The sequence below is a fragment of the Corythoichthys intestinalis genome, chromosome 7, assembly GCF_030265065.1.
Source record: "Corythoichthys intestinalis isolate RoL2023-P3 chromosome 7, ASM3026506v1, whole genome shotgun sequence".
In the NCBI taxonomy this organism is placed as follows: domain Eukaryota; kingdom Metazoa; phylum Chordata; class Actinopteri; order Syngnathiformes; family Syngnathidae; genus Corythoichthys; species Corythoichthys intestinalis.
Window position 1 is genome coordinate 25,962,942 of NC_080401.1, and position 15,103 is coordinate 25,978,044.

Below are 15,103 nucleotides of genomic sequence, written 5' to 3' on the forward strand. Positions count from 1 at the left end.
GGCGAGATCCTAGGACACTCAGAAATATTCACAACGCGAGAAAGCAATAACAGTCAACTTAAAGAGACGATCCAGCAACGTGGTGGAGCTCTGGCTGGCTTATGTAGGTAGTTGATGATTGCTGACACCTGCCGTTTCTCCACCCGTCAGTTGCTGGTCCTGTAATGGGATAACAGACACACCCACACATACCCACACACTCGCCCAGCCCGGGCCTGACACACAGTTTAAAGAAAAAAAGTCCAATATCAATGTACACATGCGGGCTAAAGTTTTGAGACACTTTCTCATCCTACTGAATGGTGAAGTGTCTAAAAACGTTTGACTATGGGTGTGTTTTTGAATCTCCCTGAAAAACAATTGTGGGTAAGAAAATATGATGTATCTGCTGCAGCTAGATTGATAATATCACTCATAATGTGAGGGAATTTTATATATGCTAGCTTCAAAGCAAATAAAAAAAACAACTTTTCTTCATTCACAGTATTTGTCAGACATGATTACAACTAGGCATGTGCCGGTATGAGACTGACAGTATGATAACCTTAAGCCAAAATATCACTGTTTCATGGTATCGCAGTATTGTAATTACAGCTCTAAAATGTGATACTTTGAGATATCTGGGATGAAAATATATACAAATAAAATTCTATTGAACAGAATTTTTATTTTTAAACCATATTGGCAAATTTGAACATACGATAAAAACAAAAAATACACACACTCTTTCTCAACACACAGTTGCCAAAGAGAAAAAAACCCACCACGTTTTACCACCGCTAGACACACTAAACACGCTGGAGTAGCTGGTGGGAAAAGTTCATGATTGTGTTGACTAACCTTTAATTTTGTATAAATGCAAAATTGTATTGTCTCCTCGGCAGCCACCCTCCACAAACATGTTTTACATGTCGTTTGGCCCTTCTCTAAGCCGCGGCCGTCTGTAACTTTTCTGTAGCAGAAGTATTCCCATAACAGCAATTTTGTTTTTTTCGATGAGGGGAAAAATTCAGGAGTTTCACCTCCTCCAGCCATGGTGTAGCACAGCTGACTTACTGACACAGAGCAACAACCGGTGGGGGAGGGTTGAGCCTTGCAGCTGCAAGCGAGGCATTTCTCCCCGCATTTTTGAGACATAATAAAATAGCTATTACCTTAGGGGCGGTATGATTTTTGCAGTTTTGAAACCATGACTTTTTCATACCACGGTATACCTTGAAACCGGTAATCGCCACATGTCTAGTTACAACATAAGTGACGGGTTTGCATGCTATGGGACACTTTGCAGTCGTGGGCCAAATTCTGCCAGTGAGCCATTAATTTGACATACTGCAGTGGAAGATGGGAGTGGGGGGTTACTTAGCTCGGGCCGCCTCTCTCCTCTGCCATCTGTACCCCTACAAGCCACTACGATTGGTTTAGCCATGAATTAATGAGACGGCTTGAAGACCAGCCTCTGTTGTGGAAATTGCCATCATGTTAATGCACCCTTTTGTGTGAGAGTGTGTGCGTGTGCCATTTCATGAAATCAAAGTGTTCACTTGCAGGCCCCAACTGTAATCTGATTTACATAGAAAGTTATTGAATGACAACATTGAATTGTCAAATACAGAACTTCCTCACGAGCAACCTGTTGCTCATGTTCATTCATTGTGCTTGTACCAAATTTGTCTGCTCTCTCGTCATGCCCCACATTGACGTCTGTATTGAAATTCAACAAGTGTCCGTTCCTGTTTAAACATAAACAACAAACTCCTCATACTGTTTGACTATTCTTCTTTCATGCAACTTACTTTGGAAAGGTCTAACTTGGCTTGGGTTTGGTTTCATTTGGCTTGAATGTAAAGCAACCTTGAAGAATAGACTGTTTTACACTTGATGACTTAAACATTCCTCCTTTCTCCCTCTGACCACCACAGAGAGCTCCTCATCCTGTCCTCTTCAATCAAGTCCAAAGCAGAGCAAAGTCTACAAGTTTTTAATAATAGCACCACAGGAATAGCACAGTGTCTCCCAGTGTCTGAAATTAATAGCTTACATAGTGTTTATTGTTGTAAGTTTCTACTTAGTGTGAGATAGAAGGGTTCAGGTGGGGGGATGGCATTGTTTGGTTTGGGAAGTATTCTGTCGGTTGCATAGCAACAAGCTCCTGGAAACGGGAGTGGACGTTGTTGCCACTGGCAACGGTTGTTGCTCTGCAAACAATGTGAGCCAGTGCAAACACGAGCCAAGATTGCGAGCGCCTTCATTTAATTGAACATCTGTATGTATTTTTCTCTGATTGACTCCTGTTAAAGTTTGAAATGTCAGAGACTCACATGTTTTAATCCTGTCTGTTCGAGGGGGTACACAATTACTGTCTTTTTGTAAGCCTTTTAAAAGTTTTTTTTATTCTGTTTTTTAGAGCAGCTTTTTAAAACTCAGGTTGGTTTTTATTTAGGACAGGACAAGGCTCACAGACCTACCAAGAGAGGTCGCTTCTGTGTTTATGTGAAGGGCTGAGTCCTCGTCCCAAAAGCAGTGTGTCCAGTCATCTTTGTAGTCATGTTCTCAATCCCCTGCCGTGTTACACTTTTGTGCTCCAGCATTACCACTGGGAAGTTTGCATGACATTTCACCTTCCGTGGCACCAAGTTTAGAGAGACCCTCCCACTTGATTCCCTCTTCCTTTTTCAAACTAGCCAATTTGGCACACTTCATTATACCTATTAAATCCACATCTTTAATGGATTATTAAAAAGCATGAAGCACACCAATCCACCTTTCAGGCTTTGCAGCTTTGACTGTATGTAAACGTGATAACTGTTGCATGTGTATTTGGAACTTGGATGACATGCTTTTGACAAATTCCATTCTTTGAAATGATGAACAAACAGTACTGTAACTTTAAAAAAAAGTTTTCGTGTGTTTGTATCATTCAGATGAAAACTACCTAAAAGGTCAGAGTAAAGATTTGAACTCTTTCACTGTCAGATGTTTGCAGAAGAGCCACCCTGCATTGCTAGACATTTTGGAACAGACTATTGCCTTCTATGAATTAGAGTTGAACAATCTGGTCAAACAAAGGATCACAATTGTTTTTCTTTATATAGATTCTATTCTAAATAAATACATTGTTTTTTTAACTGGTAGTTCAAAGAATCTGCAATGAAAAAAATTAGAGAATAGTTTAATATTTTATTCATACTGTATATGAATATTACCATAATATGAAATTAGCAGCACTTCTGAATCTGAATCTGAATTCTGCGTATTGCAAACTACACTTCTGACAGCCAATATATGAAAAAGTAATCCCAAATTTACAAAAATACAAATTCAATAATTAATAAATTCAATGAAATGAATAAAATATGGAAAAAATAATATATGAATTATTTGATAATACAAGAATGTTTTTTTTTTTAATGGATCACAAAGTAGGGTCTTTTTTGAAAGGTATTCTGTACCGTAATTTTCGGACTATTAACCCCTGCTTTGAACCTAGTTTATAGTCCAGTGCAGATTTTACTTGCTCTTGAGATGCATGTCTTTTAGTGTGAATATCTCTGTGGTTTACAGTCCAGTGCGGCTTATATACGAACAAAAAACATTTTCTTGTCAAATTGGGTGGGTTCGGCTTAGGTGTACCTATAGTGCAAAAATTACAGTAATATTTTTTTTAAATAACTGCCACTTCAAGCAAAATAAATATACCTAGGAGAAATCTTTCATTTTCCAGTGAATTTTCCTAGAACTAGTGATTGACAGTGACATTACAGTATATGTTATAATTTCAAGAATTTGGGAGGTTTGCTTTTGCCAATTTGTAATTGCGCGTTAGGAATTGGGGATCGTGTTGTGGCAGTTTGCATTCGTGCTGGGAGCCATTTGCTGTCGTGTTGTGGCAATTGGGGTTTGTGCTTTTGCCAATTTCCAGTTGCTCTTTAGGAATTGGGGATCGTGTTGTGGCAGTTTGCATTCCTGCTTTTTTTCTTTTGCAAAGCGTTTGCAATTGGGGTTCGTGCTTTTTTCTATTTGCAAAGTGTTTGGACTTTGCATTTTGCCTGATACCTCTCGGCCACCGTACATACTTATTATATTTAGTACATGATTTTTTTAGCAATGTGATTTTTTTTTACTGGAAAAAATCCTCATGTATCGTATAAATCCATCCATTGTCTACCGCTTATTCCGGGTCGAGTCGCGGGGGCAGTAGCTTTAGCAGGGAAGCCCAGACTTCCCTCTCCCCACTGGGGAGTCCCGAGCCACTTCAACCAGCTCCTCCGTGGCCTCCAAGGCATTTCTAGGCCAACCGAGATACATAGTCTATAGTACAAATTCATGAAAATTTATATTTGATATCCAGCGACCTTTGTGAGGATAAGAAGGGTGGAATATGAATGATTTTCTTTTAGTTTGTTTACTCCAAGGGTACATTAAGGCTCCAAATTTGAAGAATTATAATTGTCTGTCAATTCTTTTGTGGTTTGGCCTTGAAAGGCTTAATGCACAGTATCTTTAATTTTCTTTTTTCCATGTGTTGAGTGTTACAGTTTACTTCAAATGGACAGGAAAATTTGTCTTGAAAACCATCAACATTGGATTTTTTAGGGTCTGTTCAAAGTCCGCCAAACTAGTCAGTTTTCATCAGCACCATGTTTTAGTCGAAAAAATATGTCTGTAATGGCCAATCTCCAAGATCGACATAAAAATAAAGTTTCGATATACGATTTTAACCATAAAATCGCCCAGAACTACTATGAATATACTGTCTCCAAACTATTCCACATAGGGCCGCAGTGGGTGCAGGATTTCACTCGAACAAAACAAGACCGCTCTTTTTCACCAATCTGGTGTTTTATAAGTGTAATCAGTTGATTGCAGTCAGGTGCTGCTTGTTTAAGTACAAACCACATTGGTTAAAAGGTCTGTGCTTGATCAGTATGAACAAAAACCAGGACCCACAGCGGCCCTTGAGGAACGGTTTGGAGACCCCTGCTGTACACTCTACATCAGGGGTAGCCAACTCCAGTCCTCGATGGCCCCAATCCAGCTTGTTGTCCATGTGTCCCCCCTTTAAAACACCTGAATCAAATGATCAGCTCATCAGTTAAGCTCTGCAAGAGCCTGATAACGATCCTGATTATTTGAGTCTGGTGTGTTGGAGGAGGGAAACATGGAAAACAAGCTGGTTAGGGGCCCTCGAGGACCGGAGTTGGCTACCCCTGCTCTACATCTACTAATTTAAAGGATCAACTCGCTTCTTTCACCAGGAAAAACAAGTTTTCTTATACCTTTTCCCATTATTTAGCAGTTAGCAGTAAAACATTGGTTGTTTTTACCAGAATTCTGCCATTTCTCCCAGGAACCTCATATGGGTGATTCTAATGAAAGCTATGCATTACAGTAATGAAATAGATTTACCAAAGCTAAATTAAAATAGCAGAATGCTATGATGACCAGTGTTGTTAATCTTACTGAAAAAAGTAATTAATTATAGTTACAAATTACTTCTCCCTAAAAGTAATTGCGTTAGTAACTCAATTACCTGAATGTAAGAGTAATTAGTTACTTGGCAAAGTAATTGGGGATGATTACTTTTTTTTTTCCTCAAAAAAAAAAACAAAAAAAACATTGGCCACACTATGTGAAGTTTTTTGTGAAGGTTTTTGGTACAATTGGCCCGAGCCCAATTCTTTACCCTAATTTACCCTTTACCCTGAATCAACTGTTAAAAGTTGTTAAAATTGCTCCCATTATTGCATTAGTTCCCTTCTCTCTACTTTCGACATATGAAAATTTTAAAACTGTTTCATCATTTGAAGATAGATTCAAGTCAAGATTTTGCCGATTTAGAAGTATTTTAGATAAAAAGTTACTTAGGTTCGCGAGGAAGGTTCTCTACAACAGAGCCGTCCTAAAAAGTCTACTGCTTTAAGATGGCGGCTGTCTACTAACTCATTTAGTGCCATGTCTGTCATTTGCATCTAGTTATATGTATGTACAGTACATGTGATATCTACCATGTCTACCATATCTACCATAACATGCGGGCGTAGTTTGTACTAGCTATCGGCTACAACATGTATTATTGGAGCTACCTAGCATCGCGTTTGCTCGGCGTCACAACTTTCTTGCCTCCTCCCTACTCCTGCTCTGCTCTGTCGTCTCGGTGAGTCCGTCTGCCAAGAACAACCTCTCACTTACACAATGAATGGGTTGCCACGGCATACTTCAGAATGTGTACCAATCTTAATGATAATTAACATATTTTTGCCTTTGATCGTAGAGCTACCGAGGCGTCTCTAGCCAGATCAAAGCTACAAACCTATCAATCATCATTAACTTTAGTACCAAAAACACCAGCTGCACTGGTGACCAAGAAAAACAGTTTGGCCGCACTGCTTTGCAGGAGGGAGCGTGAAATAAAAACCCGATCCTTTTCACCCGATTCCAGTCCTATGAAAAATGGTGCGATCGGCCTGATTTCCGATCATGTGATCGAAACGGGACATCTCTAATGAGCACAAGGTGGTCATAGTGAGTCAACATAAGTCTTCCCTAACTGAGCTATTCAAGTCTGGTGAAAATTCTTCTAATTCTTTATCGGAATATATCACAAATACCCAAAGAATCGCGACGCAAATTTTTTCCAATATCATTCAGTTCTACTGACTTTTATATTTTAGTTTGAGCTTTTTACACACATGCACCCCCCCTTGCTCCCCCACCCCCCATACACACACAGCTATTTCACCATCCTCTTAGTCATGGCTTGTTCTTGCGGAAACGCCAGTGGTGGCACACCCAGATGTATTGTTTTCTCTCTTGAAGAAGACTTACTTACTTCCCGTTCACTCACTGTTGGAAAGTAGTCTGTTATGATTCTGTGGATAATCTCTAGCATACTTTATTTTAGTTCCACTTTGTATCATAGTGTCTGTATTGCCAATAATTTTAACATAAGTTTTTTGTTTTTTTATTTCAAGACTACATATTTCACACCTTGAACATAGATGGGTCATTGTCACAATTGTGTTTGGTACCCTCATTAGAAGCACTCACTCATCATGAAAGTGGAGCAGAAAAGTGAAAGTCCCAGGTCTTACTGTAAGTGGTCTTGTGTTTTACATATCAGTGCCATATTTATTGAAATGTTTCATTTTTTTTTTCTATTGTATGTACAACTACAACATTTGATTTTGGCATGTCCCTTACACTTCTATCGGCTAACTCCAGTGTGTGTGATAATGGAGTATAATAAATAGAGATCGACCGATGTGAGTTTTTCAGGACCGATACCGATTATTAATAGTTACAGGGGCTGATAACCGATTTTTGGAGCCGATATTCATTTGCAGTAAAAGTGTAAAAATCGGCGTAAAAAAACTGAATAATGCAAACACTGAACTACATTAAAAATGCCTAAAGCATGTTTATTGAATCACACAAATAGAAAATAAAGCTCAAGAAGTGCCTGAATTTCCTGGAAACATGTTTTGTAAAGTTGAATAAAAAGTTAAATAAATAGCTCTCTAAAATGTTTCCACAGAAAATATACAACCACGAATATAAAAACAGGTCTAGACTAATGAACAAACTAATCATAGAAATAACAAATATATAACCTAGTTTTAAATAGATGTTTTCATATCGGCCGGTCTGATTTAAAAAAAAAAAAGGCCCATACTGATATACGTCAAATTTCCAAATATTGGTGATGTTAATCGGCCTGACCAATTATCGGTCTATGTCTAATGATAAATTGCAGTATATATACCTTTAGAAAACAACTTAATTTTGATCATGTACGTGTACAGTGCTGGCCAAAAGCACCCCTACAATTCTGTCAGATAATGCTCAATTTCTCCCAGAAAATGATTGCAATTACAAATGCTTTGGTAGTAATATCTTCATTTAGTTTGCTTCCAATCTACACAAAACAACAAACACAAAAGAAAATGGGGAAAAAAAAAAAAAAAAAAACTCCTTACCATTTCAAAAAACACCAAAAATGGGCCGGACAAAAGTATTGGCACCCTTTGAAAAATCATGTGCTTCTTCTCTAATTTGTGTAATTAACAGTACCTGTTACTTACCTGTGGCACATAACAGGTGGCAATAACTAAATCACACTTGCATCCAGTTAAAATGGATTAAAAATGACTCAGCCTCTGTTCTGTGTCCTTGTGTGTGTACCACATTGAGCATGGAGAAAAGAAAGAGAAGCTTGAGAAGCAAAATTGTGAGGAAGCATGGGCAATCTCTAGGCTACAAGTCCATCTCCAAAGACCTTAATGTTCCTGTGTCTACCGTGCGCAGTGTCATTAATTAGTGTAAAGCCCTTGGCACTGTGGCTAACCTCCTTAGATGTGGATGGAAAAGAAAAATTGACGAGCGCTTTCAACGAAAGATTGTGCGGATGGTGGATAAGAACCTCGACTAACATCCAAACAAGTTCAAGCTGTCCTGCAGTCAGAGGGTACAACAGTGTCAACCCGTACTATCCGTCGGCGTCTGAATGAAAAGGGTCTCTACGGTAGAATACCCAGGAAGACCCAACTTCTGACCCAGAGACATAAAAATGCAAGGCTGGAGTTTGCCAAAACTTGCCTGAGAAAGCCAAAAACATTTTGGAAGAAGGTTCTCTGGTCAGATGAGACAAAAGTAGAGCTTTTTGGGAAAAGGCATCAATATAGAGTTTACGGGGGGGGGGGGGGGGGGGGGAACGAGGCCTTCAAAGAAAAGAACACGGCCCCCACAGTCAAACATGGCGGAGGTTCCCTGATGTTTTGGGGTTGCTTTGCTACCTCTGGCACTGGACTGCTTGACAGTGTGCATGGCATTATACAGTCTGAAGTAAGCCTGAACGATATATCGTTTAAACATGGCCATCGCGATGTGTGCGTGCGCGATAGTCCCATCGCAAGGACGTGCGATAGTTTTTATTTTTTTTAATCCACATACGCCCTGCTTTCTGCTCTGCGCAGAGCCTCACACCCTCCCTCTCCCAGCTCTTTGAACCTCTCTGTCACTGCAGCACTTGCTTATTAAAGTTAACGATGCTGGTATCTTTGATCTTGCCAAAGAAGCGGACATCATAGCACAGCAGCTGTCAATCATCGTTTAACTTGTTAAACGTTTCTACAAAGAAGCCGCTTTGGAATGAATGTGTGTGTGTGTGTGTGTGTGTGTGTGTGTGTGTGTGTGTGTGTGTGTGTGTGTGTGTGTGTGTGTGTGTGTGTGTGTGTGTGTGTGTGTGTGTGTGTGGCTGCGTGTGTGTGTGCGTGTGTGTGTGGAGACGTTTGAGACATATAAATTAAATGCCAGAAGTGATCATGAGGAGTTTGTAATTTCTACATGTCCACCAAGAGTCACAGCTTAGGTAGATAAACAGAAGTATTTAATAACGCCAAGAATTTTTCTACTACAGTACTTTATTCTTGTTCAAAAATGATTTGGTTGGACAGGTATGTTTAAAACTGATCATAATTATTACATTTGAAGTGCTTAAAACCATTTATTAATATATATATATACAGTGGGGAGAACAAGTATTTGATACACTGCCAATAGGAAAACCCATTGGCAGTGTATCAAATACTTGTTCTCCCCACTGTGTATATATATATATATTTTTTTTAATCATACTTTGGGGAAAAAGTGAGAAAAAAACATTGCCTTATTTGTATCTCTTTCCAATGCTAAATCTGAATAAATACATTGAACACACACACAAAAAAATTAAAATTTGGGGGGCGGGGGGCGCAACTTCGCGGTTTTTCACTTATCGCGCCGGATTCTGGTCCCCATTAACTGCGAAAAACAAGGGATCACTGTACACTGGTCATTGTGAGTCATCCAAAGTCTTTCCAAACAGCTATTCAAGTCATCTAGTGAAAATTTCTTTTGAAAAAAATTTTTATTTATTTATTTATTTTTTTTTTTAATATCGCAATATAATATCGCAAGCCCCCCCCAAAAATCGCAGCAATAGTTTTTTCCAATATCGTTCAGGCCTAGTCTGAAGGCTACCAACAAATTTTGCAGCATAATGTAGGGCCCAGTGTGAGAGAGCTGGGTCTCCCTCAGAGGTCATGGGTCTTCCAGCAGGACAATTACCCAAAACACACTTCAAAAAGCACTAGAAAATGGTTTGAGAGAAAGCACTGGAGATTTCTAAAGTGGCCAGCAATGAGTCCAGACCTGAATCCCATTGAACACCTGTGGAAAAATATGAAAATGGCAGTTTGGAGAAGGCACCCTTCAGACCTGGACCAGTTGGCCAAAGAAGAATGGTCTAAAATTCCAGCAGAGCATTGAAACTCATTGATGGATACCGGAAGCGGTTGTTGGCAGATATTTTGTCTAAAGGTTGAGCTACCAAGTATTAGGCTGAGGGTGCCAACACTTTTGTCCTGACCATTTTTGGAGTTTTGTGTAAAATGATAATGATTTAATTAATTTTTTCATTCTCTTTTGTGTTTTTTAAATTGCAAGCAAAATAGATATTGCTATAACAGATATAAACTATATATATATAAAACTATACAGTATAAACTATAACAGATATTGCTACCAAACTCGTAATTCCAATAATTTTCTGGGAGAATTTGGGCATTATCTGACAGAATTGCAGGGGTGCCAATACTTTTGGCCAGCACTGTATATCTTATTTCAATAATCTTAAACAACATTTTGCACTTGTTCCTGATATCACTGTGAGTAGGCATCTGCCCCATTATGATACCCTCAGTTTTTAGTGATGAATCATATTTATGTGTTGTTAGATGCTCTCATGCTTCATGTTTAAACTCTGTGAACATGAAATACCAATTGATGTATAAAACATCAATATTTTTGTTAAATGGTCATTTAGTTAATTTTTTCCATAGAAAGTCGAGGAACATAAGTGGCTGCACCTGTTGCTTTTGTGCTTGATTACTGCAGCACAACACTCGTTTTTCTTTACTGATTTGATTCTAACATCTACCTTCACAGTGCACTCATTGTCCAATCTGTCTTTAATGCTTCTCATTAAATGAAAGCATCCCTCCCCACCCCACAGCATCTTCCCTGCCTTCCACCCCCACTCAGCTCTTTGCAGTCACACTCCAAAGTTCTTGTGCAAGAAAGGCGGAGGTTGGTTGTGGGGGTAGGGGTGAATGGGGAGGGACAAGAGGTTTGAGTTGGGGGTGGTTGCCATGGATTCTTCACCATGGCAACCAAAATACGTTAGCAAAGCATTGAGGAATTTCCTCACATCAGCTGGATTATTTGGGCTCTTAGAGAGGAGCGCTGATTCCAAACAAGCGCTGGATATTGTCAGGATCCTGCTCGGGCCTGCAGACCCCTCATCATTTTGGACTCTTTCATTACTGTATATTTTTTCTGAGGGGAATTCCTTTTTCCACGCCTGCTTGTTATTCCGCTCCTTCAATAGCCCCCCTTTGCTCACACTTTTCCCTACTTTGCCTTTTTTCGGACAAGCCTTTGTGTCGCTGCATTTTCCGCCTAGCCTTTTACGATGCAGTACACATTATCAACGAATTGAAGGTTGACTATCCATTTTTTTGGTCATTGCGGGGTCAATCCAGAATTGGACGACATTTTTTCATCTCTCTCAATAAATTTTAAATTATCCAAAATACTAAAACATACCATTTCTGAGTAAACGTACTTGCCCTGAGACAAAATCTAAAAAAAAAAAACTCGAGAGAAAACATATTTTGAAAAATACCAAATTACTCTGAAGCACTCCCTAAAATGTCATTTTCATAATCTACAATCATTGATGTTCTAATGATCAAATTGAATCTCAAATAAAACTGTTAAAACTTAATTTTAATTCCTGGGTATCAATTGTTTCATAACTATCTCGTGGAAACTTTGGAAACTTTTGATTTAGTAAACATAATTCAAATTTGATTTACTGTACAACATGCTACATGCACAACATGATACTGTTGTTTTTTGCTGGTTTTTTTTTGCACTACCATAGGTGCCCAGAAATATGTTGTCATTGGATAAATGTGATTTTGCACTACTCTTGATAGTAATGATAATGGAGGATATTATTTCATTTTCCTTGTTAACTCCTTGGCTGCCATTGACGGTGCAATGTGTCTAATTCATTTTGACTGGGAGGGGCGAACGAATGTTCATATTTCCCTCCCAGTCAAAATGAATTGAATGTCTACCGCTGTCAATGGCACTGAAAGATAAGCATTTACAGCCAGTTCTCCCAGTTTAAATGAATTAATTTGGATGTTTGTTGTTCTCAATGGCAGGCTATTAGTTAAATATGGGACACTTCCCGTTGTTGTTGGGTCACTTCCGGTACATTTGGGATATTCCAGACTAACGTCCTGCACATTTTGGATCATTTCTAGTCCATTTATGGGCTTTTCTGGGTCACCACCTGTTGATTTTGGGTTACTTTCTGATGTATTTTGGGTATTCCCAGGTCACTGTATTGTACAATTTGGATCACTTCCTGTTAATTTTGGTGCAATTCGAGGAAACGTTTTTTTGGTTAAAAAATTATTACTATCTCTGGAAAAACTGAAAGAGTTAACGTTTAATTGTGAGTTTTTTATGTAGTATCAAAAACTGTATAGCGAAATATTTTGGTGTATTGCTATCAGGTTGAAAACTTTAGTATCGTGTAGAGCTGCAACGATTAATCGATTAACTCGCATATTCGATTAGAAAAAAATATTCGAATTCAATTTTATTGCTTGGAGTATTCGTTTAATTAAAGTGGCATTGTAATGGTTTATTTTGAAAGTGTTTGCATTTAGTTTTATTGATTAGGGTGGATATTCTACACTCTGGTCTGCCTCATTTCGCATTGCTGAATCCAGCTGCTCCCTGTTAAGACCAACGTAAGTTTTTGTTTGAGCTACTGTTTTTTAATGCATTCATAATTTAGTTTATAGGCAGGGGTGCACATAAGTGGTCCGCGTGCGCGCATGCGTACTGGACGTAGATAAACGCGCTGGCCCTCAACGGCTTCCATACGCTTTTGCGTACCGATGGCTGACCACTGTATTTGCGGCGGACACGAGAAAATCACTTCTCAAAATGTCAAAGAGGCAGGCCCCACCGAGTAATTATTTCCGTGTTCCCCCACCCCTGTCAAAAGACAGACAGACGACAGAGACGTCACCGGAGCTACCGAAAAAAAGGACTTTTGTTGAAAAGTGGCTGCAGGAGGTACCATGGCTAGAAGCAAATGATGCTTGCACGGAAATGTGGTACAAAATTTGCCGTGAGAATCCCAATGTCGCTGATAAGAGCAGCGCATTTTATGTAGGGTCAAAGAATTTCAGCCATCCAAACTTTGAAAAGCACGAAAAAAACAGCATGTGGCAATTAAGCAACCTATCGCTGTCAGACAGGACCCCACTCGCCCTATGGACAAGTGGCGGAATAAAGTTGAAGAATAGCGCCATGCACTGACAAACGTGTTTTTGCCCGCATTTCACAAAGCTAAACATGCACGTTCAATGAGCTCTTATGAGGACGACATCCCACTTTTACAAAGGCTTGGAGTTAATGTGGGAGCCGCATAATGCCCTTTATTTTGAATTAGTGCTTTTATGTTTATTTCTTTACATTTCACTTCAAAGTAATGGCAATTTTGTTGTGCCAGTTGATGTTAATCAAGCATTAATTGTTAATATAATTAATTAAAGGTAACTGGCTCTAAGTAAAGCTTGTCATAATTTTATCGCATCTGGCGGGTCGCCTCTCAAGCTCAATGAGGACCAAGTCACATCTCCAGGTCCTCCTCTGAGAACCTGGCCAAAAAAAATATGTGCACCCCTGTTTATAGGTATATTTAGCCATTTGATGTGGGAATATGTGTCTGAACCATTTGTGAAGAGGATTGTAAAAAAAACTGTTAGCATTTTATAGCATTTAATTTTGCTTTGTAAGTTAGCCAATTGTTCTTTTGTTTTACATAGATGCTTTTTTTTTTTTTTTTTTTAATACCATTTGAGGCTCAGCTCAGGTATTTTAATTTTTCATGTTCCTTATCCGATGACTCGAACAAACTAGTTCATCAATTAATTGACTACTAAAATAATCCATAGCTGCAGCGCTAGTATCGTGACAAAAGCAGAACAAATTGATGTACTCTTGTCAATTTTTCATATTTTATAAACTAGATAGCCTTAATTGTATGTTTAAATCTTCATGTTTCTTCCTCCTGTTATGCATATAATCAGAATAAGACAAATATATCTTTTAGTTTTTTTCCAATAAAAAATGAGTTTGTCCTCGCTGTCTGTAGTAGCACATAGCTAAACAGCTAGCTCCTACTCCACACAAAAAACTAACATTAGTATGGATTTGCATCAGTTACCTGCAATTGTGAGAATACAAATGTTGTTTACACCTAAATAAATCATGCAATAAAAATACTTATTTAATTTCATCGATTTAATTTTTATTCTTTTAAGAATTTTAAGAATTTCGAAGTCAAAATGTCTTCCAATTCTGGAATCACCCAGAAAACATTCATGTCTTTATTGCTTCCTTCAGGAACTTCTGGGAAATACCTGCCTGAGCGTGTACTGTCTGCAGATTTAAATATTTTTAAAAAGTTTATAGTTGACCTGGTTCTTTAGCTAGCGATATAGGAAGAGGTGAACCTCAAACTCTCTTCAGATCCCATCTCAATGCTACCATTTTTGTTAAAAGCCAAGAGTTTCCATGCTGATTGTCGAAAGGGTGACGACAGCTGTTAAATATGTAAATAGTGTGAGTTCGTGTCATAGTGTATAGCTTGGAAAGTTAAATTATTAATCATTATTAATTAAACAGATAACATGACATGGTGCATTGTAGTTCAACTTATTGAAACTGTTTCTGCTGTAATTACGTTTACCTGTGAAAAATTACTGTTTTTAATCCTTTTCTTTCATTCTTTTCGCTTTCTTTTCTCCGATTTCTTACTCTCATCGCTTGCTTGACGGTGGCCTTCTTACGAAGCAGCATGCAGAGCTCCGAGGGCAGCTCCGAAACGTCGCCCAACGTGGCAGCGCTGCGGACGTCATCATCAGCTCAGGCTCCCGTGGTACAGCCTGTCCCGGCCTCCCAACAGGTAGGA

At 38.8% G+C, this 15,103-nt stretch overlaps 1 protein-coding gene across 6 annotated transcripts in view; it reads left to right on the plus strand.

Moving 5' to 3' along the window:
- rfx2 (regulatory factor X, 2 (influences HLA class II expression)) overlaps positions 1-15,103 on the plus strand; it is a 79,115-nt gene that overhangs the window by 15,397 nt on the left and 48,615 nt on the right. For 3 of the 6 annotated variants that reach the window (XM_057841090.1, XM_057841094.1, XM_057841095.1), the window contains exon 2: positions 14,989-15,097. In XM_057841090.1, the coding sequence (XP_057697073.1) occupies positions 14,990-15,097 (108 nt within the window). In that variant the 5' untranslated portion in view covers position 14,989. Of the gene's footprint in view, positions 1-6,430; positions 7,093-14,985; positions 15,098-15,103 lie in introns of those variants that run through there. The other 3 variants (XM_057841091.1, XM_057841096.1, XM_057841092.1) reach the window with 2 other exon arrangements.